Source organism: Ranitomeya imitator, chromosome 1 (assembly GCF_032444005.1).
Source record: "Ranitomeya imitator isolate aRanImi1 chromosome 1, aRanImi1.pri, whole genome shotgun sequence".
NCBI lineage: Eukaryota > Metazoa > Chordata > Amphibia > Anura > Dendrobatidae > Ranitomeya > Ranitomeya imitator.
In genome coordinates this window covers 2,715,340-2,740,104 of record NC_091282.1, presented here as the reverse complement: position 1 = coordinate 2,740,104, position 24,765 = coordinate 2,715,340, and the positions used below count along the sequence as shown (strand labels likewise).

The window sequence follows — 24,765 nt, the reverse complement described above, 5'->3', positions numbered from 1 at the left end:
CCCACAGTAACACATAGTAAAGCTTGTCCTCTCCCACAGCGACCAGGTGCACCCAGCAGGATGGTCCCATCTCCAGTATCTCCCCTCGCTGTATGTCAGAAAGTGAGGTGCGGCACTTCGGTATTTGCACAACACAAGGAACCTGTCCCCGTATCCCGGGCTCTGCTCCCTTCCCCGCTGCTGTGCTCCATGTCTGGTTTAACAAATTGCCCAGTATGGATTAATCACACTGTTGAGGCAGCGACAGAGGATGTTTTCGGGGAGACCAGGGTACACTCACCTGGCACAACACAAGGTTGGGACCCAGGATGAGACCCCCCTGCGACAACCCTCCTTCCGCGTCCCTGAGTCTGTACGAGAAGGGATGCGACAAGAGATACAAGAGATGTTCTGTTTAGGGGTCATTGAAGAGTCAGATAGTCCCTGGGCATCTCCCGTAGTGTTAGTGCCCAAGAAGGATGGGACTACACGGTTTTGTGTAGCCTATCGTAAGCTCAATGAGAAAACAGTGACGGATGCGTATCCCATGCCGCGTGTGGATGACTTGTTAGACCGGCTGGCAGGGACAAAGTATTTGATCACCATCGATCTATGCAAAGGCTACTGGCAGATTCCCCTTAGTCCTGACGCTATTCCCAAGTCGGCATTTGTCACCCCGTTCGGCTTATTCCAGTTTTGAGTTATGCCATTCGGGATGAAGAATGCCCTGGCGACCTTCCAGAGGCTGGCTGACCGGCTTCTGGATGGTCTCCAGGACTATGCGTTTGCCTACCTGGATGACATCGCCATCTACAGCGCGACATGGGAAGAGCATCTAAATCTAGAGACAGTATTAGACAGGATCCACAAGGCCGGAATCACCCCGAACCCAAACAAGTGTCACGTGGGCAAAGCAGAGGTTCAGTATTTAGGGCATTGGGTGGGAAGTGGGAAACAGAGACCAGAACCAGCCAAGATTGAGGCCATAGCCAAATGGCCCACCCCACGCACTAAAACCCAAATCATGGCGTTTCTAGGGACAGCGGGGTATTACAGGAAATTCGTTCCCAATTACAGCAGCGTAGCCAAGCCCCTCACTGATCTGACCCGTAAGAACCAACCCCGCCAGGTAACCTGGACCCCAGAGTGTGAGGAAGCCTTCCGCCAGCTAAAGGACGCCCTCACCAATACCCCTGTATTGGCCGCACCCGATCCAACTAAACGTTTCCTTGTTCACACAGACGCTTCTATGTTTGGATTGGGGGCAGTACTAAGCCAAGTCGGGCCGGACAGCCAAGAACACCCGGTAGCTTACCTGAGTCGGAAACTACTGCCCCGTGTAGTGAGCTATGCGGCCATCGAGAAGGAGTGCCTGGCAATAGTATGGGCAGTCAAAAAGTTACAACCATATTTGTATGGACGACAGTTTTCCCTCCTAACGGACCATAATCCCCTAGTCTGGCTTAATCAGGTCTCCAGAGACAACACCAGATTACTGCGGTGGAGTTTAGCCCTACAACCTCTGGACTTCACCATCCACTACAGACCCGGCAAACAAAACAGTAACGCCGATGGACTAAGTCGACAAATGGAACTTGTACCAACCCCATAAACTTCGGTCATCCCCAAACCGATCCGTTAAGGATCAGACTGTGTATGCCGATCGCGTCGCTGAAAAGGGGAGCCGTGTTACAGAACCCCCCAGCACCAAGAATGTTATGCAGTGTATGTATGTATAATAGTTTCCATGTGAAATGCATCAGTCCACAGGCTGCGCCCCTGGACAAGATATTCCCCTTCTGTCCTCCCCCACCTTTGTAATTCCCACAGTAAATATCAGCAGGCTCCGGCCCCCTGCGGCTATTGTAATGTATGTCTGGCCTGTTTTTTCTATTTGCCTGCCCTGTGTATCTGTGTTATATATTCTGTGTGCTGTGAATAAAGTGTGTTCTTTTAGACTGGAAATACGTGGAGTAGCAGTCACCTTTTATATGCTCTCACGTAATCAAGGAATTCCAGCCAGCGTCCTTCATTCAGAATCTAGCAAAAGCAGAGTGGACTTCCTGAAACACGGGGGGGTGCTGAAAGAGGTACTACAGCACAGTAGACCCCGTTACACACACACGATCTCCCTTTGACCTATTTTAGGCAGGTAGACACACCTGTGTCTTGGGATTGACCTAGTCTCCTATGTTAGGTGTGCTCCACCATCCCTGCTGGCTTCTTCCATCCTGCTGCTCCTTTACAGTCCTTGCTGGCCGCTTGTCTTATTACACCAATGCCTACGGCCCATGTGCCCACCCAGAGCTAGAGCTTGGCAGATCCACCTCACCTGGTGAGCTGGTAGAGAGTCCCCAGACCAAGCAGCAGGCACAACACCGCTGCCTTTGGAAACCGACGATCTGCCCAGTCTGGTGGTTCAACGGCAGCTTTAGCAGGCACTGTGGGAATCTCAAAGCTTGTGTGGACGCTCTGTACCAGACTCCTGCAGCTTCTCCACCAGCAACACTCTGCCTGGGAGACAGCTCCACATTCGCTCCCTCCTGCCTGTTAGAATGGAGACATTGAGGCCTGCTGGGTTTTGTGAACCAATGCACTGCACATAGAGTTGTGTCACCAGCAGTTTGTTCTGACTCGTCCAAAGTGGCCTACCTATTTCTTTGCCGTCTGAGGATGCTTTGGTGTGGAACAATGACGCTCCCCTGACACCGGCTTATCCAGTCAGATCATAGATGAACTCGCTTGGTAGCGATGCGTCTCCCGACACCTTTCCATCACAGCAGCGATACATCTCCCGACACCTTTCCATCACAGCAGCGATGCGTCTCCCGACAACTTTCCATCGCAGCAGCGATGCGTCTCCCGACACCTTTCCATCGCAGCAGCGATGCGTCTCCCGACACCTTTCCATCGCAGCAGCGATGCGTCTCCCGACACCTTTCCATCGCAGCAGCGATGCGTCTCCCGACACCTTTCCATCGCAGCAGCGATGCGTCTCCCGACACCTTTCCATCTCAGCAGCGATGCGTCTCCCGACATCTTTCCATCTCAGCAGCGATGCGTCTCCCGACACCTTTCCATCACAGCAGCGATGCGTCTCCCGACACCTTTCCATCACAGCAGCAATGCGTCTCCCGACACCTTTCCATCACAGCAGCGATGCGTCTCCCGACACCTTTCCATCACAGCAGCGATGCATCTCGACACCTTTCCATCGCAGCAGCGATGCGTCTCCCGACACCTTTCCATCACAGCAGCGATGCATCTCGACAACTTTCCATCACAGCAGCGATGTATCTCCCGACACCTTTCCATCACAGCAGCGATGCATCTCCCGACGCCTTTCCATCACAGCAGCGATGCATCTCCCGACACTTTTCCGTCGCAGCTGCACTGGATCTCCTGACACCTTTCTGTCGTAGCTGCACTGGATCTCCTGACACCTTTCTGTCACAGCTGCACTGCATCTCCTGCCACCTTTCTGCTGTAGATGTGAGACCTCTACAGCCCCCTTTCCGTCACAAATATGAGGCCTCTCATGACAGCTTTCTATCATAGCTGCCCTGCGTCTCCCACCACATCAGATACACTGCGTCTCCTGCCCTCTATCAGAGTTACACTGCTGTGGAGACAAGCTTAGGAAGCTGACAATCCATTGAGATACAATGCAAGCTGACCGGAGGGTGACAACCTGCCTTCTCCGAACATCTCCGTGGAGCCAGGTGACTGGTGGGTCCAAATCCTGACTACCCCAAACATATCTGCAGCGCCCCAGAGTCCTGGTCGTTGCAGTAATGTCGCTCTGCCACTAAGGGGAGTGATGTTATGTCTGATTGCACTAAAGGAGTTCACCTGACCAGGTATCACAGTTACACATTACACTTCACACTCCGGCCACCAGGGGGAGCAAAAGGCTCTATGTATTAGGCCACTCCTCACACTCTGGTAAAACTGAGGGTTGGACAGAAAGTTAGGCAGAAAGCAGCCCGGGAGAGCTCGGGAGAGGACCTGTCAGAAGTGGGAACCTGGCAGGTACCTAGCAGAAAATACAGATTGTTACGGAGCCGCGCCTGCACTACCTTGCGGCGGCATCTCAAGGAAGGACACAAAGCGAAGTATATTGTGGAGAAGTGAGAAGCGGGATCATAGTACGAAGGAGATAGAAACAGAAGGAGTCGTGTCCCTAAGACTGTGGCAACATCCTTCTGAGGCGCGTAGCCGATGGCCGGAGCACCGAGGAAGTAACAGACTCTACGCATTACTTCAAACAGCGGCAGGACAGTTAATTACAGGTTGGCTGTCTAACTTAAATCACCTAAACGGACATAGGAGGCCCCTTAGCAGGGTCACGGACCGGGTCTAGCCACCGTGACAACCCCGGACCGAGTACCCCGCGGCCCTGCGTCTGGGGGCGCTCCAACTTGGCATCACGAACAGGATTGTACTTAAGCCTGAAGGATCAGGTCATGTGTGCCTTGGAACTGTGATTGAACTGTGACTTATTGCAAAGACGGTGTATCGCTATTTGCCGCTCCGTGTGGAGCGCGAGGGGAGGAGCCATAGCTTCGTGGGTGGAGCCGGCTGGAAAAGAGTGCGGAGCGGGAAGACGCCGTGAGGTGCCGATCCCGGAAGGAGAACCCCGACCCCGGAAGAAGAACCCCGACCCCGGGAGGTTAGCAGAGGGTAAAGAACGGCCATGTCGGATCCTGGAAGAGCGGAGGCAGCGGCCACAGCTGCAGACTCGGGAACACTTCCAGATTCCGTAGTAGACGCAGCTACGGGCCTGGTATCACCGCCGGATGCTGCGGCGCTTGCCGCTCCCATCAACCAGCCGGACACTGCCGCAGCTACAGCAGCCATAATGCCCTTCTCTATGCCGTACCTACCTGGGGCCGCCTGGCTCCCGCGATACTCCGGAGAAGCCCATACGTTAACTGACTTTAAAGAAGGGATTTGTAGCCTGCTCGAGTTTTATCCCTTGACGGAGCCTCAGAAAGTTCATATGATAACCGGCCAACTCTTTGAAGCGGCATTGAGGGAAGTAAAGTCCTGGCCCGTTGCGGATAAGAAAACTGCGCAACTGGTATTTGCAAAGCTTAAAACCACCTTTGACACCCGCCCCGCTACGGAAATTAAATTGATGTTCTATGGGTGCAAGCAGAGGCCGCAGGATAGCTTATGGGACTATGCCCTTAATCTTCAGGAGGCGCTGCGGGCCATCAAGCAAAGTGACCCAAACAGCATGCAAGATGAAGATAAACTCCTGAAGGAGCGGTTCATCGAGGGGCTCCTGTGCAGTAACCAAAGGGCCCAGCTACACTTCCTGGCCATGCAGAATCCAGACCTGACTTTTGCGCAATTCAAAGATAAAGCCATCCAGGCACTATCAGAGCGACAGCCCAGCCGTGCCGCACTTCCCAGGCGTCAAGCCCTCACGTACCACCAGGAAGTGGCGCCGAACGCACCTGTTTCCGCCGAGGCCCAGACCTTGGAAGACTTCCCTGCAGGACTGCGCCTCCAGATACAGGAACTGACCAGGAGCGTTGCTGCCCTAGCCCAGACCGTCCAGTCCCTACAGGAGGCCCCCAAGGAGAAGACCTAGCTGGCTTCCAGATCGGAGGATGTCCCCTGGCAGCGACCAAGGAGAGTTCCGTCGACCAAAGGCAGAGACGACGATCGCTTTCATCGGGATGGACGACCTATCTGCCGCCGCTGCCACCAGGTGGGCCATCTTGCAAGGTACTGTCAGTTAAACGAGCAACCCCTGGGGCAGAGGGCCAACCCCCAGGAGTAGAACGGTCAGGCCCGCAAAATTGGAGAGCCAAAATACATCGGAGGGCAACCAGTTCTCCCCATCATGATCGACGGTATCCCCCTGAACGCTTTGCTGGACACCGGTTCCCAGGTGACAACTATGCCCTATATTCTTTATAGGCGTTATTGGGAGGACACTGATATTACCCGTGGCCCCGATGATGATTTTACCATAATAGCTAGCAATGGTCAGCTGCTGCCGCAAGTGGGGTATAAAGAGGTCACTATTAAGGTGGGGCGGGTAGAATTGGAGGCCCAGGGAATTGTCATTGTTGATATTGACCGGCGTGAATGTAACCCCATGATGACCATCGGTACTAATGTCATAGAAAATTGTCTTGCAGAAGTTATTGTCTTGTTGCAGAAAGTAGCAGAGACAGCTGGTCACAGTGAACAGCGTGCCTTGCAGAAAGAAATCAGAGCCCTAATGCGGAGACAGAAAGTGGAGCTCACTGGTGGTGAAATTGGCCGGGTCACAGTGAGTGATTCGAACCCCATTGCAATACCCCCCCAGGAGTGAAATGTTAATATGGTGTCGGGCAGCCATAGGTCTCGGGGGTAAAGACTATCAGGCCCTGGTAGAACCCGTGTATTCGGATAATAGGCCTACCCTCCTGACAGCCAGAGGGGTGGTTGACGTCCGCAAGGGGAGGGTGCCGGTGCATGTTCTTAACTGCGGGGAGGAGGAAGTCCACCTAACCAAATATGTCACACTTGCCAAGCTGTTTACTGTTAATAATAGTGTGATACAGGCACCCGGGCCCTTGGCTCCGTCCAAGTCGGCGGAGGACAACGGCTCTGCAGAGCAATCAAAAGATTGGTGTCAGGAATTACATGTGGGCACTGATGCTACTCCATCTCACCAGATACAGGGGGCCTACAGGGTGATTCACGAGTATGAGCGGGTATTCAGCAAACACCCCCTTGATTTCGGGCGGGTAAAAGGGATTCAACACCATATTCCCACAGGAGATCACCCACCCGTAAAAGAAAGATACCGTCCTGTACCCCCAGCTCATTATCAGTGTGCCAAGGACATGTTACGAGAGATGAAGGAGGCTGGGGTAGTGAGAGACAGCTGTAGCCCCTGGGCAGCTCCATTAGTCCTCGTTAGGAAGAAAGATGGCACCATGAGGATGTGTGTGGATTATAGGCAACTAAACCGCATTACACATAAGGATGCATACCCCCTGCCTAGGATAGAGGAGTCCTTGGCTGCGTTAAAGTCTGCTAATTACTTCTCTACCTTGGATCTCACCAGTGGGTACTGGCAGGTTCCCGTGGCAGAGGCGGACAAGGAAAAGACGGCCTTCACAACGCCGGTGGGCCTCTGCGAGTTCAACTACATGCCCTTCGGATTGTGTAATGCCCCGGGGACGTTCCAGAGGATGATGGAGTGCTGTTTGGGACACAAGAACTTTGAGACCGTGCTGCTGTATCTGGACGATGTCATTGTCTTCTCTAAGACCTATGAAGACCATCTGAAGCACCTGGCCGAGGTGTTTGAAGCTCTGTCCAACTTTGGCTTAAAGGTGAAACCGTCCAAATGCCATCTGCTCAAACCCAAAGTGCAGTACCTGGGTCATGTGGTGAGCGCTGAAGGAGTGGCCCCAGACCCCGACAAGGTCACGGTGATCAAGGACCGGTAACCTCCATGAAGTCCGGCAGTTCCTCGGGTTGGTGGGCTCCTGTATTCAAGCTTGAGGAGGATAATTTGCATATTCCAGGTGCCTTCTGGGAAAAGCGAAGAGTCTCCCTAAGCAAGAAGATCGTTGGGTACAGCCGGGACCAGCTGCTTGGAAAGCATCACCAAACCAGGGATTCAAGCTTGAGGAGGATAATTTGCATATTCCAGGTGCCTTCTGGGAAAAGCGAAGAGTCTCCCTAAGCAAGAAGATCGTTGGGTACAGCCGGGACCAGCTGCTTGGAAAGCATCACCATTTTTGCCTGTAGGACATTATTGCAAGAGAGCTTGGCTGAGTAGATTACACAAGAAGGAAAACACACAGCAAGTCAGCAGGATCTAGGAGCAACATGGCAGATGTGACAACCTACATGGTGAGCTGCAGCATGTGCTACATGTTCACAGATCGACCAGAAGAAGAATCAAATTTCACCTGTCAGAAGTGTAGACTAATGGCCCTTTTAGAAGAAAAGGTGCGGGGTCTGGAAGAAAGAATAGCAACTTTGAAACTCATCAAAGAGAATGAAGACTTTCTAGACAGAACAGAAGCATCTCTACTAGTCACAGAAGGTGAAAAAAGTGTCAGAGAACCTCCAAAAGCAGATGAGTGGAAGCATGTGACCAAAAGAAGCAAGAAGACCATGGAGAAATCACCAACCACACAACTGAAGAACCGATATCAAATCTTTGTAGAGGATGAAGATGGCACACCTAAGAATGAAGCAATACCAGCAAGCAAAAAAGAAAAGGGCACACAGCAACAAGTGGCAGCAAAAAGTACAGCCAAGAAGCAACGAAGAGTGGTGGTGGTGGGAGACTCACTACTGAGAGGCACAGAAGCAGCCATCTGCAGACCGGACATAACCGCAAGAGAAGTATGCTGCCTTCCTGGTGCGATGATCAAGGATGTGACCGATAGGATACCAAAGCTCTTCAGCTCCAAGGACATCCACCCATTTCTTCTGATACATGTTGGCACCAATGACACGGCAAGGAAGGACCTACCGACAATCTGCAAAGACTTTGAAGAGTTGGGGAAGAAAGTAAAGGAACTGGATGCACAGGTAGTTTTTTCTTCTATCCTTCCAGTAGACGGGCATGGCATCAGGAGATGGAACAGGATCCTTGATGCGAACAACTGGCTAAGACGATGGTGCAGACAACAAGGATTCGGATTCCTGGACCACGGTGTGAATTACTTGTACGATGGACTCCTCGCCAGAGACGGACTACACCTCAACAAACCTGGGAAACACACATTCGCCAGAAGACTCGCTACACTCATCAGGAGGGCGTTAAACTAGAAGAAGAGGGGACGGGAAGAAAAACATTAGACTCGAACAAAGACGACCCAAGAAAACTTACTCAGAAGGGAGGTAAGAACATTTCTAAAACAATCCACACCAAGGAGATTAGAACAAAACAAAATCCTCTAAACTGCATGCTCGCAAACGCCAGAAGCCTGACAAACAAGATGGAAGAACTAGAAGCAGAAATATCTACAGGTAACTTTGACATAGTGGGAATAACCGAGACATGGTTAGATGAAAGCTATGACTGGGCAGTTAACTTACAGGGTTACAGTCTGTTTAGAAAGGATGGTAAAAATCGGAGAGGAGGAGGGGTTTGTCTCTATGTAATGTCTTGTCTAAAGTCCACTTTAAGGGAGGATATTAGCGAAGGGAATGAGGATGTCGAGTCCATATGGGTCGAAATTCATGGAGGGAAAAATGGTAACAAAATTCTCATTGGGGTCTGTTACAAACCCCCAAATATAACAGAAACCATGGAAAGTCTACTTCTAAAGCAGATAGATGAAGCTGCAACTCATAATGAGGTCCTGGTTATGGGGGACTTTAACTACCCGGATATTAACTGGGAAACAGAAACCTGTGAAACCCATAAAGGCAACAGGTTTCTGCTAATAACCAAGAAAAATTATCTTTCACAATTGGTGCAGAATCCAACCAGAGGAGCAGCACTTTTAGACCTAATACTATCTAATAGACCTGACAGAATAACAAATCTGCAGGTGGTTGGGCATCTAGGAAATGGCGACCACAATATTGTACAGTTTCACCTGTCTTTCACTAGGGGGACTTGTCAGGGAGTTCCAAAAACACTGAACTTTAGGAAGGCAAAGTTTGAACAGCTTAGAGATGCCCTTAATCTGGTAGACTGGGACAATATCCTCAGAAATAAGAATACAGATAATAAATGGGAAATGTTTAAGAACATCCTAAATAGGCAGTGTAAGCGGTTTATACTTTGTGGGAATAAAAGGACTAGAAATAGGAAAAACCCAATGTGGCTAAACAAAGAAGTAAGACAGGCAATTAACAGTAAAAAGAAAGCATTTGCACTACTAAAGCAGGATGGCACCATTGAAGCTCTAAAAAACTATAGGGAGAAAAATACTTTATCTAAAAAACTAATTAAAGCTGCCAAAAAGGAAACAAAGAAGCACATTGCTAAGGAGAGTAAAACTAATCCCAAACTGTTCTTCAACTATATCAATAGTAAAAGAATAAAAACTGAAAATGTAGGCCCCTTAAAAAATAGTGAGGAAAGAATGGTTGTAGATGACGAGGAAAAAGCTAACATATTAAACACCTTCTTCTCCACGGTATTCACGGTGGAAAATGAAATGCTAGGTGAAATCCCAAGAAACAATGAAAACCCTATATTAAGGGTCACCAATCTAACCCAAGAAGAGGTGCGAAACCGGCTAAATAAGATTAAAATAGATAAATCTCCGGGTCCGGATGGCATACACCCACGAGTACTAAGAGAACTAAGTAATGTAATAGATAAACCATTATTTCTTATTTTTAGGGACTCTATAGCGACAGGGTCTGTTCCGCAGGACTGGCGCATAGCAAATGTGGTGCCAATATTCAAAAAGGGCTCTAAAAGTGAACCTGGAAATTATAGGCCAGTAAGTCTAACCTCTATTGTTGGTAAAATATTTGAAGGGTTTCTGAGGGATGTTATTCTGGATTATCTCAATGAGAATAACTGTTTAACTCCATATCAGCATGGGTTTATGAGAAATCGCTCCTGTCAAACCAATCTAATCAGTTTTTATGAAGAGGTAAGCTATAGGCTGGACCACGGTGAGTCATTGGACGTGGTATATCTCGATTTTTCCAAAGCGTTTGATACCGTGCCGCACAAGAGGTTGGTACACAAAATGAGAATGCTTGGTCTGGGGGAAAATGTGTGTAAATGGGTTAGTAACTGGCTTAGTGATAGAAAGCAGAGGGTGATTATAAATGGTATAGTCTCTAACTGGGTCGCTGTGACCAGTGGGGTACCGCAGGGGTCAGTATTGGGACCTGTTCTCTTCAACATATTCATTAATGATCTGGTAGAAGGTTTACACAATAAAATATCGATATTTGCAGATGATACAAAACTATGTAAAGCAGTTAATACAAGAGAAGATAGTATTCTGCTACAGATGGATCTGGATAAGTTGGAAACTTGGGCTGAAAGGTGGCAGATGAGGTTTAACAATGATAAATGTAAGGTTATACACATGGGAAGAAGGAATCTATCACCATTACACACTGAATGGGAAACCACTGGGTAAATCTGACAGGGAGAAGGACTTGGGGATCCTAGTTAATGATAAACTTACCTGGAGCAGCCAGTGCCAGGCAGCAGCTGCCAAGGCAAACAGGATCATGGGGTGCATTAAAAGAGGTCTGGATACACATGATGAGAGCATTATACTGCCTCTGTACAAATCACTAGTTAGACCGCACATGGAGTACTGTGTCCAGTTTTGGGCACCGGTGCTCAGGAAGGATATAATGGAACTAGAGAGAGTACAAAGGAGGGCAACAAAATTAATAAAGGGGATGGGGGGACTACAATACCCAGATAGATTAGCGAAATTAGGATTATTTAGTCTAGAAAAAAGATGACTGAGGGGCGATCTAATAACCATGTATAAGTATATAAGGGGACAATACAAATATCTCGCTGGGGATCTGTTTATACCAAGGAAGGTGACGGGCACAAGGGGGCATTCTTTGCGTCTGGAGGAGAGAAGGTTTTTCCACCAACATAGAAGAGGATTCTTTACTGTTAGGGCGGTAAGAATCTGGAATTGCTTGCCTGAGGAGGTGGTGATGGCGAACTCAGTCGAGGGGTTCAAGAGAGGCCTGGATGTCTTCCTGGAGCAGAACAATATTGTATCATACAATTATTAGGTTCTGTAGAAGGACGGAGATCTGGGGATTTATTATGATGGAATATAGGCTGAACTGGATGGACAAATGTCTTTTTTCGGCCTAACTGTGTTACTATGTTACTACCGGAGGTTTATCAAGGACTTCGCCAAGAAGGCCGCGCCGTTGCAAGACCTGTTGGTGGGCCAGCCCAAGAAACCCAAGGATAAGAATGCCCCGTTGGATTGGAACGACGGACTGGAAGGATCGTTCACTTGCTTGAAATCGGTACTGACGGGAGAGGAAGTACTAGCCTACCCGGAATACGACCAACCGTTTGTATTGTATACGGATGCCAGCAACGTGGGTCTGGGAGCTGTGCTGTTCCAGGTCCAGAAGGGCAAGGAGAGAGTAATCGCTTACGCCAGCAGGAAACTTCGCCCCACTGAAAGGAACCCGTACAACTACAGATCCTTTAAGCTGGAGTTCCTCGCCGTCGTTTGGGCTGTGACGGAGAGGTTCAAGCACTATCTGGCCTCAGCAAAATTCACCGTCTTCACAGATAATAATCCACTAACGCACTTGGACACAGCAAAACTCGGTGCCCTGGAGCAGCGGTGGATGGCCCGGTTGTCCAATTACGACTTCACCATCAAGTACTGGGCGGGGCACAAGAATGTGAATGCCGATGCATTGTCCCGAATGCCTCACTTGCCCAAAACGGGGGAAGATCCAGAAGCATTTGAAGAGGTAGAGCTGCCCGCTTTCCATCGCCCCAAGGCAACCCAGTGTTCCCATCAGGTGGAGAACAGGCGCAGGAATAAACAAGGCGCCCCGTTGAATCCCCTACCCCATCACGGGTGGACAGAGAACCAGGATGGTGACCCTGCGGTCCGTCGGGTGAAAGAGCTCCTGACGTAGGCAGGTTTGCATCCCGGCCCGGATGACCCACCGGAGGCATTACAGTTGTGGAAGGAGAGGGGCAAACTGTTTATTCGCGATGGCAAGCTGTGCCGAAGGAGAATCGACCCACGCACTCACGAATTGGTATGGCAGATCGTGGTCCCAAGACAAGATGTGCCAATGGTCCTGGGAGCGTACCACGATGGGGCAGGACCCTTCGGATGGAGGAAGCTGGAGAGGCTACTCCGTGGTAGGTTCTACTGGATTGGCATGAAGAAAGCCATCGAGAAGTGGTGTCGAGAGTGTGGCCCCTGTAGCCTACGCCGCAAGGATCGTGACAGCCAACGGGCTCCCTTGCAGTCCATCATCACCAAACGGCCGCTCGAGTTGGTCGCGCTGGATCACGTAAAGCTAACACCTAGGCGGTCAGGTTATACCTACACTCTCACCATTGTGGACCACTACTCCAGATTCCTGGTAGTCGTGCCGGTCAAAGATCTAACGGCTAGGACGGCTGCCAAAACCTTCCAGCAGTACTTCTGTAGACCCCATGGGTACCCGGAGAAGGTGCTGACCGATCAGGGACCAGCATTTGAAGCGGAGGTGTTCCAGGAGTTCTGCAATTTGTACGGGTGTAAGAAGATCAGAACCACGCCGTACCATCCACAAACCAACGGGATGTGTGAGAATATATACCAACAGAACATCAGTTATAAGTAACAAACAAACGTACTAATGGCGACTCTAATCACAATCATATGACTAAGGAGAACTATGAGTCCAAGAAATTGCCAAAAAGTGAATAATCTTAGGTTAATTTTTATTAAACAAAGTACAACTGTACACAAGACAAAAAGCATGTACCATATATATAAAATCATGTGAAAAAATCCGTGAGTACATCAAATAAACCAGAGATCACGGACCAGGACACTGCTGGGTATGCCCAACATAAGTATCTATTCAAAAGTATGCGACTAGTATACTGCCATCAAATATATCAACCTGTTGATAGGCTGTGGTAATTCGACTTCAAAGTGTAACTTGGTGCTCAATACCAGTAAGGTTACCATATGCCTCTCGACAGATAATGTGCAAATATGCGTAAACAGGATAAAGTTTAATTACCCATATTAGGTGCGGCAGGTCCTGTCCCGGTCTTGGTCAGCTACCCCAACGCGCGTTTCGCCCGCGGCCAGTAAGGACGAGCCCCGCGGCCTTCTCCAACCAGGGAGCCGCCTAGCCACAGATCCAAAATGGAGAGCCAGTTGTAGAGTCCGGCAGCAACTATGCTGAATGTTGGATGGTTGGAAGTCACCAGGAACCAGTCTCCTGGATCACGTCCCTCAAAGCACTGAAACCGGCAGACATCCTGCATGCACTCACCTTATTGGGGGCTCGGATAGTGTCCAACACTTGGCCACACTCCCCCCATCCCAGGACAGATGAGATGTCTGCAGCCTCTCGATTAGTGGAACCCTCTTCAAAGAAACCTGGAAACAGTGGAGACGGGAACGCCATCTGTGTAGAAGGGAGAAGAAGAGGGAGCGCACACAAAAGTTAGTGAGATACCGCCTCCTGAATGGGGAGGACAGTGGTGCTGTAGGCCAGGTGAGTGCGAGGCGATGAGGCCGGGGAGATTAGCTCCAGAGTCTCCATATCACCACCACCCTCCATTATACACTATACAGCTCTGGCAAATATTACAAGACCAACACAACACATCCCTGTCATGGCCGCCCAATCTGCAGCCCTGACCTCACTGAAAACCTCAGGAATGTGATCAGGAGGATGATGGATCGTCACAATCCAGCAAACAAAGAAGAGCTGCTGACATTATTGTACCAGAAGCGGCGTAAGGTCACCCAGGAGCCGTGAGAGACTGGAGGAAAGCTGCCGAGATGCAGGAAAGCCGGGATTAACAATCATGGTTATTCCACACAATATTGATTTCTGAACTCTTCCTGAGATAAAACATTAGTATTGTTGTTTATAAATGATTATGAACTTGTCTTCTTTGCATTATTTGAAGTCTGAAAGCTCTGGGTTTTAAAAAATTTTGACCATTTATCCTTTCAGAAAAAAAATAGAGAAAAATAGAGAAAAAGAGAAAAATCAGACAAACTGAACATTCTGCAGAGGTCTCTTCATTTTTGCCAGAGCTGTGTATACTACACAGGGCAGTAACGCAGTACTCGCCTCCACCGCAACTGTGCTCTCCTCCCCTCGCCCGTCCTCTCTATGGTCTCACCACCCCCCTCGCCCGTCCACTCTACGGTCTCACCACCCCCCTCGCCCGTCCTCTCCGCCCCTCCTCTGGTTTCTCCTCCTCTCGCCCGTTCTCCCCTCTCCTCCTCGCCCGTCCTCTCTCCAGTCTCTCCTTTCCTCCCCTCACCCGTCCTCTCTCCGGTTTCTCCTCCTCTCGCCCGTCCTCTCCTCCTCTCTCCGGTCCTCTCTCGCCCGTCCTCTCCTCCTCTTGCCCGTCCTCTGTCCAGTCTCTCCTTTCCTCCCCTCACCCGTCCTCCCTCCGGTTTCTCCTCCTCTCGCCCATCCTCTCCTCCTCTCTCCGGTTCCTCCTCCTCTCTCCCGTCCTCTCTCGCCCGTCCTCTCCTCCTCTGTCCGGTTCCTCCTCCTCTCGCCCGTCCTCTGTCCAATCTCTCCTTTCCGCTCGCCAGTCCTCTCTCCGGTTTCTCCTCCTCTCGCCCGTCCTCTCTCCGGTTTCTCCTACTCTCGCCCGTCCTCTCCTCCCCTCACCCGTCCTCTCTTCAGTCTCTCCTTTCCTCCCCTCACCCGTCCTCTCTCCAGTCTCTCCTTTCCTCCCCTCACCCGTCCTCTCTCCGGTTTCTCCTCCTCCTCCTCTCGCCCGTCCTCTCTCCGGTGTCTCCTCCCCTCACCCGTCCTCTCTCCAGTCTCTCCTTTCCTCCCCTCACCCGTCCTCTCTCCGGTTTCTCCTCCTCTCGCCCGTCCTCTCCTCCTCTCTCCCATCCTCTCCTCCTCTCTCCGGTTCCTCCTCCTCTCGCCCGTCCTCTCTCCAGTCTCTCCTTTCCTCCCCTCACCCGTCCTCTCTCCGGTTTCTCCTCTCACCCGTCCTGTCTCCAGTCTCTCCGGTTTCTCCTCCTCTCTCATCCGTCCTCTCACCCGTCCTCTCTCCAGTCTCTCCTTTCCTCCCCTCACCCGTCCTCTCTCAGGTTTCTCCTCCTCTCACCCGTCCTCTCCTCCTCTCTCCGGTTCCTCCTCCTCTCGCCCATCCTCTGTCCAGTCTCTCCTTTCCTCACCTCACCCGTCCTCTCTCCGGTTTCTCCTCCTCTCACCTGTCCTATCTCCGTTTTCTCCTCTCTCCGGTTTCTCCTCTCACCCGTCCTGTCTCCAGTCTCTCCGTCCTCTCCTCTCGCCCGTCCTCTGTCCAGTCTCTCATTTCCTCCCCTCATCCGTCCTCTCTCCGGTTTCTCCTCCTCTCTCACCTCTCCTCCTCTCCTTTCCTCTCTCGCCCGTCCTCTCCTCTCTCTCCTCCTCTCCTCTCCGGTTTCTCCTCTCACCCGTCCTGTCTCCAGTCTCTCCTCTCCTCCGTCCTATCTCCGGTTTCTCCTCTCTCGCCCGTCCTCTCCTCTCTCGCCTGTCCTCTGCTCCTCCTCTCTCCAGTCTCTCCTTTCCTCCTCTCGCCCGTCCTCTCCTCCCCTCACCTGTCCTCTCTCCAGTCTCTCCTCCTCTCGCCCATCCTCTCTCCGGTTTCTCCTCCCCTCACCTGTCCTCTCTCCAGTCTCTCCTCCTCTCGCCCATCCTCTCTCCAGTCTCTCCTCCTCTCGCCCATCCTCTCTCCGGTTTCTCCTCCTCCTCCTCTCGCCCGTCCTCTCTCCGGTGTCTCCTCCCCTCACCCGTCCTCTCTCCAGTCTCTCCTTTCCTCCCCTCACCCGTCCTCTCTCCGGTTTCTCCTCCTCTCGCCCGTCCTCTCCTCCTCTCTCCCATCCTCTCCTCCTCTCTCCGGTTCCTCCTCCTCTCGCCCGTCCTCTCTCCAGTCTCTCCTTTCCTCCCCTCACCCGTCCTCTCTCCGGTTTCTCCTCTCACCCGTCCTGTCTCCAGTCTCTCCGGTTTCTCCTCCTCTCTCATCCGTCCTCTCACCCGTCCTCTCTCCAGTCTCTCCTTTCCTCCCCTCACCCGTCCTCTCTCAGGTTTCTCCTCCTCTCACCCGTCCTCTCCTCCTCTCTCCGGTTCCTCCTCCTCTCGCCCATCCTCTGTCCAGTCTCTCCTTTCCTCACCTCACCCGTCCTCTCTCCGGTTTCTCCTCCTCTCACCTGTCCTATCTCCGTTTTCTCCTCTCTCCGGTTTCTCCTCTCACCCGTCCTGTCTCCAGTCTCTCCGTCCTCTCCTCTCGCCCGTCCTCTGTCCAGTCTCTCATTTCCTCCCCTCATCCGTCCTCTCTCCGGTTTCTCCTCCTCTCTCACCTCTCCTCCTCTCCTTTCCTCTCTCGCCCGTCCTCTCCTCTCTCTCCTCCTCTCCTCTCCGGTTTCTCCTCTCACCCGTCCTGTCTCCAGTCTCTCCTCTCCTCCGTCCTATCTCCGGTTTCTCCTCTCTCGCCCGTCCTCTCCTCTCTCGCCTGTCCTCTGCTCCTCCTCTCTCCAGTCTCTCCTTTCCTCCTCTCGCCCGTCCTCTCCTCCCCTCACCTGTCCTCTCTCCAGTCTCTCCTCCTCTCGCCCATCCTCTCTCCGGTTTCTCCTCCCCTCACCTGTCCTCTCTCCAGTCTCTCCTCCTCTCGCCCATCCTCTCTCCAGTCTCTCCTCCTCTCGCCCGTCCTCTCTCCAGTCTCTCCTTTCCTCCCCTCACCCGTCCTCTCTCCGGTTTCTCCTCTCACCCGTCCTGTCTCCAGTCTCTCCGGTTTCTCCTCCTCTCTCATCCGTCCTCTCACCCGTCCTCTCTCCAGTCTCTCCTTTCCTCCCCTCACCCGTCCTCTCTCAGGTTTCTCCTCCTCTCACCCGTCCTCTCCTCCTCTCTCCGGTTCCTCCTCCTCTCGCCCATCCTCTGTCCAGTCTCTCCTTTCCTCACCTCACCCGTCCTCTCTCCGGTTTCTCCTCCTCTCACCTGTCCTATCTCCGTTTTCTCCTCTCTCCGGTTTCTCCTCTCACCCGTCCTGTCTCCAGTCTCTCCGTCCTCTCCTCTCGCCCGTCCTCTGTCCAGTCTCTCATTTCCTCCCCTCATCCGTCCTCTCTCCGGTTTCTCCTCCTCTCTCACCTCTCCTCCTCTCCTTTCCTCTCTCGCCCGTCCTCTCCTCTCTCTCCTCCTCTCCTCTCCGGTTTCTCCTCTCACCCGTCCTGTCTCCAGTCTCTCCTCTCCTCCGTCCTATCTCCGGTTTCTCCTCTCTCGCCCGTCCTCTCCTCTCTCGCCTGTCCTCTGCTCCTCCTCTCTCCAGTCTCTCCTTTCCTCCTCTCGCCCGTCCTCTCCTCCCCTCACCTGTCCTCTCTCCAGTCTCTCCTCCTCTCGCCCATCCTCTCTCCGGTTTCTCCTCCCCTCACCTGTCCTCTCTCCAGTCTCTCCTCCTCTCGCCCATCCTCTCTCCAGTCTCTCCTCCTCTCGCCCATCCTCTCTCCAGTCTCTCCTCCTCCTCCTCTCGCCCATCCTCTCTCCGGTTTCTCCTCCTCCTCCTCTCGCCCGTCCTCTCTCCGGTGTCTCCTCCCCTCACCCGTCCTCTCTCCAGTCTCTCCTTTCCTCCCCTCACCCGTCCTCTCTCCGGTTTCTCCTCCTCTCGCCCGTCCTCTCCTCCTCTCTCCCATCCTCTCCTCCTCTCTCCGGTTCCTCCTCCTCTCGCCCGTCCTCTCTCCAGTCTCTCCTTTCCTCCCCTCACCCGTCCTCTCTCCGGTTTCTCCTCTCACCCGTCCTGTCTCCAGTCTCTCCGGTTTCTCCTCCTCTCTCATCCGTCCTCTCACCCGTCCTCTCTCCAGTCTCTCCTTTCCTCCCCTCACCCGTCCTCTCTCAGGTTTCTCCTCCTCTCACCCGTCCTCTCCTCCTCTCTCCGGTTCCTCCTCCTCTCGCCCATCCTCTGTCCAGTCTCTCCTTTCCTCACCTCACCCGTCCTCTCTCCGGTTTCTCCTCCTCTCACCTGTCCTATCTCCGTTTTCTCCTCTCTCCGGTTTCTCCTCTCACCCGTCCTGTCTCCAGTCTCTCCGTCCTCTCCTCTCGCCCGTCCTCTGTCCAGTCTCTCATTTCCTCCCCTCATCCGTCCTCTCTCCGGTTTCTCCTCCTCTCTCACCTCTCCTCCTCTCCTTTCCTCTCTCGCCCGTCCTCTCCTCTCTCTCCTCCTCTCCTCTCCGGTTTCTCCTCTCACCCGTCCTGTCTCCAGTCTCTCCTCTCCTCCGTCCTATCTCCGGTTTCTCCTCTCTCGCCCGTCCTCTCCTCTCTCGCCTGTCCTCTGCTCCTCCTCTCTCCAGTCTCTCCTTTCCTCCTCTCGCCCGTCCTCTCCTCCCCTCACCTGTCCTCTCTCCAGTCTCTCCTCCTCTCGCCCATCCTCTCTCCGGTTTCTCCTCCTCTCACCTGTCCTCTCCTCCTCTCGCCCGTCCTCCTCTCTCCAGTCTCTCCTCTCACCCGTCCTATCTCCGGTTTCTCCTCTCTCGCCCGTCCTCTCCTCTCCTCCTCCTCTCACCCGTTTTCTCGCCCGTCCTCTCCTCCTCTCTCCTCTCCTCACCCGCAGTCACTCACACCCCGCACGTGTTCGCAGTCTCGTCTCTACTTCCGGCACAACACTGCTCCAGCCAATCGCGCGGCAGCTCCATGCCCCACGTGATCACAGTCTAGAAATCAGCGAAATAGCGTTATACACGTGACTCCTCCCTCGTCACGTGACCCAGGGTCCGCCATCTTGGTACACCTAAATGCTTCGATCGGACGGAAGCTTACGTGAGAGGTAAGATGGCGGAAGTCACATGCTGTGACGTCATCGGTGTTTCGTTTTCGGTGGTATTTTACCTCATACTTTTCTCTATGACGTCACCATCCTTTATCTTTCTGCTGTTTTTTCCTCTCCCAGGGGCCATTGCTGCTTATTTCCCCAGGAGTTGGACATAGGACACAGTTTCCTGAGGGTCGCGTTAGCCTATGTGTGCGCTGTGTGTAGCTGAGGGCCTCTGCGCATGCGTCTTGCGTGCAGATAGATAACATTGTGTGCGCAGGAACATGCGTTTATGCCCGCGTTGTTTAGCGGTGTGCGGTGAACACAACATGATGCATTTTTTGAGGCATCAAATCTGCGCAGGAGGATGAGGGCATGAAAGCATCACTGTCTATGTTCCGCTAGGACATGCGCATGCACGCGGTCGATACACATGCGCACTTCAGACTGCACATGTCCACTGATGTCACCACCTCCACCATAAACAACACAAACACATTTCACCGCATGCCCACGCAGCATTGCGTGCGGAGTAAAAACAAGGCGTAAGGCTGCGTCTGCGTGGTAAGCGTGCGTCTGCGTGGTAAGTGCGTGGTAAGCGTGCGTCTGCGTGGTAAGCGTGCGTCTGCGTGGTAAGTGCGTGGTAAGCGTGCGTCTGTGTGGTAAGTGCGTGGTAAGCGTGCGTCTGCGCGGTAAGCGTGCGTCTGCGTGGTAAGTGCGTGGTAAGCGTGCGTCTGCGTGGTAAGCCTGCGTCTGCGTGGTAAGTGCGTGGTAAGCGTGCGTCTGCGTGGTAAGTGCGTGGTAAGCGTGCGTCTGCGTGGTAAGCGTGCGTCTGCGTGGTAGGCCTGCGTCTGCGTCGTAAGCGTGCGTCTGCGCGGTAAGCGTGCGTCTGCGTGGTAAGCCTGCGTCTGCGTGGTAACTGCGTGGTAAGCGTGCGTCTGCGTGGTAAGCGTGCGTCTGCGTGGTAGGTCTGCGTCGTAAGCGTGCGTCTGCGCGGTAAGCGTGCGTCTGCGTGGTAAGCCTGCGTCTGCGTGCGTCTGCGTGGTAAGTCTGCGTGCTAAGCGTGCGTCTGCGTCGTAAGCCTGCGTCTGCGTGGTAAGTCTGCGTGGTAAGCCTGCGTCTGCGTGGTAAGCCTGCGTCTGCGTCATAAGCGTGCGTCTGCGCGGTAAGCGTGCGTCTGCGTGGTAAGCCTGCGTCTGCGTGGTAAGCGTGCGTCTGCGTGGTAAGCCTGCATCTGCGCGGTAAGCGTGCATCTGCATGGTAAGCCTGCGTCTGCGTGCTAAGCGTGCGTGTTCGTGGTAAGCCTGCGTCTGCGTGGTAAGCCTGCGTCTGCGCCGTAAGCGTGCGTCTGCGCCGTAAGCGTGCGTCTGCGTGGTAAGCGTGCGTCTGCGTGGTAAGCCTGCGTCTGCGTGGTAAGCGTGCGTCTGCGTGGTAAGCGTGCGTCTGCGTGGTAAGCGTGCGTCTGCGTGGTAAGCCTGCATCTGCGCGGTAAGCGTGCGTCTGCGTCGTAAGCGTGCGTCTGCGTGGTAAGCCTGCGTCTGCGTGGTAAGCCTGCGTCTGCGCCGTAAGCGTGCGTCTGCGCGGTAAGCGTGCGTCTGCGTGGTAAGCCTGCGTCTGCGTGGTAAGCGTGCGTCTGCGTGGTAAGCCTGCGTCTGCGTGGTAAGCGTGCGTCTGCGTGGTAAGCGTGCATCTGCGTGGTAAGCGTGCGTCTGCGTGGTAAGCCTGCATCTGCGCGGTAAGCGTGCGTCTGCGACGTAAGCGTGCGTCTGCGTGGTAAGCCTGCGTCTGCGTGCTAAGCGTGCGTCTGCGCCGTAAGCGTGCGTCTGCGCGGTAAGCGTGCGTCTGCGTGGTAAGCCTGCGTCTGCGTGGTAAGCCTGCGTCTGCGTCGTAAGCGTGCGTCTGCGCGGTAAGCGTGCGTCTGCGTGGTAAGCCTGCGTCTGCGTGGTAAGCCTGCGTCTGCGCGGTAAGCGTGCATCTGCATGGTAAGCCTGCGTCTGCGTGCTAAGCGTGCGTGTTCGTGGTAAGCCTGCGTCTGCGTGGTAAGCCTGCGTCTGCGACGTAAGCGTGCGTCTGCGCGGTAAGCGTGCGTCTGCGTGGTAAGCCTGCGTCTGCGTGGTAAGCGTGCGTCTGCGTGGTAAGCCTGCGTCTGCGCGGTAAGCGTGCGTCTGCGTCGTAAGCGTGCGTCTGCGTGCTAAGCGTGCGTCTGCGTGGTAAGCGTGCGTCTGCGTGGTAAGCCTGCGTCTGCGTCGTAAGCGTGCGTCTGCGCGGTAAGCGTGCGTCTGCGTGGTAAGCCTGCGTCTGCGTGGTAAGCGTGCGTCTGCGTGGTAAGCCTGCGTCTGCGTGGTAAGCGTGCGTCTGCGTGGTAAGCCTGCATCTGCGCGGTAAGCGTGCGTCTGCGTCGTAAGCGTGCGTCTGCGTGGTAAGCCTGCGTCTGCGTGCTAAGCGTGCGTCTGCGCCGTAAGCGTGCGTCTGCGCGGTAAGCGTGCGTCTGCGTGGTAAGCCTGCGTCTGCGTGGTAAGCCTGCGTCTGCGTCGTAAGCGTGCGTCTGCGCGGTAAGGGTGCGTCTGCGTGGTAAGCCTGCGGCTGCGTTGTAAGCGTGCGTCTGCGTGGTAAGCCTGCGTCTGCGCGGTAAGCGTGCATCTGCATGGTAAGCCTGCGTCTGCGTGCTAAGCGTGCGTGTTCGTGGTAAGCCTGCGTCTGCGTGGTAAGCCTGCGTCTGCGCCGTAAGCGTGCGTCTGCGTGGTAAGCCTGCGTCTGCGTGCTAAGCGTGCATCTGCGTGGTAAGCCTGCGTCTGCGACGTAAGCGTGCGTCTGCGCGGTAAGCGTGCGTCTGCGTGGTAAGCCTGCGTCTGCGTGGTAAGCGTGCGTCTGCGTGGTAAGCCTGCGTCTGCGCGGTAAGCGTGCGTCTGCGTCGTAAGCGTGCGTCTGCGTGCTAAGCGTGCGTCTGCGTGGTAAGCGTGCGTCTGCGTGGTAAGCCTGCGTCTGCGTCGTAAGCGTGCGTCTGCGCGGTAAGCGTGCGTCTGCGTGGTAAGCCTGCGTCTGCGTGGTAAGCGTGCGTCTGCGTGGTAAGCCTGCGTCTGCGTGGTAAGCGTGCGTCTGCGTGGTAAGCCTGCATCTGCGCGGTAAGCGTGCGTCTGCGTCGTAAGCGTGCGTCTGCGTGGTAAGCCTGCGTCTGCGTGCTAAGCGTGCGTCTGCGCCGTAAGCGTGCGTCTGCGCGGTAAGCGTGCGTCTGCGTGGTAAGCCTGCGTCTGCGTGGTAAGCCTGCGTCTGCGTCGTAAGCGTGCGTCTGCGCGGTAAGGGTGCGTCTGCGTGGTAAGCCTGCGGCTGCGTTGTAAGCGTGCGTCTGCGTGGTAAGCCTGCGTCTGCGCGGTAAGCGTGCATCTGCATGGTAAGCCTGCGTCTGCGTGCTAAGCGTGCGTGTTCGTGGTAAGCCTGCGTCTGCGTGGTAAGCCTGCGTCTGCGCCGTAAGCGTGCGTCTGCGTGGTAAGCCTGCGTCTGCGTGCTAAGCGTGCGTCTGCGCCGTAAGCGTGCGTCTGCGCGGTAAGCGTGCGTCTGCGTGGTAAGCCTGCGTCTGCGTGGTAAGCCTGCGTCTGCGCCGTAAGCGTGCGTCTGCGCGGTAAGCGTGCGTCTGCGTGGTAAGCGTGCGTCTGCGTGGTAAGCCTGCGTCTGCGTGGTAAGCGTGCGTCTGCGTGGTAAGCGTGCGTCTGCGTGGTAAGCGTGCGTCTGCGTCGTAAGCGTGCGTCTGCGTGGTAAGCCTGCGTCTGCGTGCTAAGCGTGCGTCTGCGCCGTAAGCGTGCGTCTGGGCGGTAAGCGTGCGTCTGCGTGGTAAGCCTGCGTCTGCGCCGTAAGCGTGCGTCTGCGCGGTAAGCGTGCGTCTGCGTGGTAAGCCTGCGTCTGCGTGGTAAGCGTGCGTCTGCGTGGTAAGCCTGCGTCTGCGTGGTAAGCCTGCGTCTGCGCCGTAAGCGTGCGTCTGCGCGGTAAGCGTGCGTCTGCGTGGTAAGCGTGCGTCTGCGTGGTAAGCCTGCGTCTGCGTGGTAAGCGTGCGTCTGCGTGGTAAGCGTGCGTCTGCGTGGTAAGCGTGCGTCTGCGTCGTAAGCGTGCGTCTGCGTGGTAAGCCTGCGTCTGCGTGCTAAGCGTGCGTCTGCGCCGTAAGCGTGCGTCTGCGCGGTAAGCGTGCGTCTGCGTGGTAAGCCTGCGTCTGCGTGGTAAGCCTGCGTCTGCGTCGTAAGCGTGCGTCTGCGCGGTAAGCGTGCGTCTGCGTGGTAAGCCTGCGTCTGCGTGGTAAGCGTGCGTCTGCGTGGTAAGCCTGCGTCTGCGCGGTAAGCGTGCATCTGCATGGTAAGCCTGCGTCTGCGTGCTAAGCGTGCGTGTTCGTGGTAAGCCTGCGTCTGCGTGGTAAGCCTGCGTCTGCGTCGTAAGCGTGCGTCTGCGCGGTAAGCGTACGTCTGCGTGGTAAGCCTGCGTCTGCGTGGTAAGCGTGCGTCTGCGTGGTAAGCCTGCATCTGCGCGGTAAGCGTGCGTCTGCGTCGTAAGCGTGCGTCTGCGTGGTAAGCCTGCGTCTGCGTGCTAAGCGTGCGTCTGCGCCGTAAGCGTGCGTCTGCGCGGTAAGCCTGCGTCTGCGCGGTAAGCGTGCTTCTGCGTCGTAAGCGTGCGTCTGCGTGCTAAGCGTGCGTCTGCGTCGTAAGCGTGCGTCTGCGTGGTAAGCCTGCGTCTGCGTGGTAAGCCTGCGTCTGCGTCGTAAGCGTGCGTCTGCGCGGTAAGCGTGCGTCTGCGTGGTAAGCCTGCGTCTGCGTGGTAAGCGTGCGTCTGCGTGGTAAGCCTGCGTCTGCGTGGTAAGCGTGCGTCTGCGTGGTAAGTGCGTGGTAAGCGTGCGTCTGCGTGGTAAGCGTGCGTCTGCGTGGTAAGTGCGTGGTAAGCGTGCGTCTGTGTGGTAAGTGCGTGGTAAGCGTGCGTCTGCGCGGTAAGCGTGCGTCTGCGTGGTAAGTGCGTGGTAAGCGTGCGTCTGCGTGGTAAGCCTGCGTCTGCGTGGTAAGTGCGTGGTAAGCGTGCGTCTGCGTGGTAAGTGCGTGGTAAGCGTGCGTCTGCGTGGTAAGCGTGCGTCTGCGTGGTAGGCCTGCGTCTGCGTCGTAAGCGTGCGTCTGCGCGGTAAGCGTGCGTCTGCGTGGTAAGCCTGCGTCTGCGTGGTAAGTGCGTGGTAAGCGTGCGTCTGCGTGGTAAGCGTGCGTCTGCGTGGTAGGCCTGCGTCTGCGTCGTAAGCGTGCGTCTGCGCGGTAAGCGTGCGTCTGCGTGGTAAGCCTGCGTCTGCGTGGTAAGTCTGCGTGCTAAGCGTGCGT

The 24,765-nt window shown here is 54.5% G+C and overlaps 2 protein-coding genes across 5 annotated transcripts in view; one reads left to right on the top strand and one right to left on the bottom strand.

Annotated features, from left to right (window-relative positions):
- TAF1C (TATA-box binding protein associated factor, RNA polymerase I subunit C) overlaps window positions 1–19,287 on the bottom strand; it is a 119,241-nt gene extending 99,954 nt beyond the window's left edge. Inside the window, exons 1-2 of one of the 4 annotated variants that reach the window (XM_069745428.1) lie at window positions 19,229–19,287; window positions 13,945–14,079 (exon numbers count right to left, since the gene is read on the bottom strand). In XM_069745428.1, the coding sequence (XP_069601529.1) occupies window positions 13,945–14,079 (135 nt within the window). In that variant the 5' untranslated portion in view covers window positions 19,229–19,287. The other 3 variants (XM_069745427.1, XM_069745425.1, XM_069745432.1) reach the window with 3 other exon arrangements.
- Window positions 19,267–24,765, top strand: part of LOC138657775 (uncharacterized) — a 67,195-nt gene continuing 61,696 nt past the window's right edge. Inside the window, exon 1 of the mRNA XM_069745438.1 lies at window positions 19,267–19,447. Coding sequence (XP_069601539.1) covers window positions 19,416–19,447 — 32 coding nt within the window. The 5' untranslated portion in view covers window positions 19,267–19,415. The remainder of the gene's footprint in view (window positions 19,448–24,765) is intronic.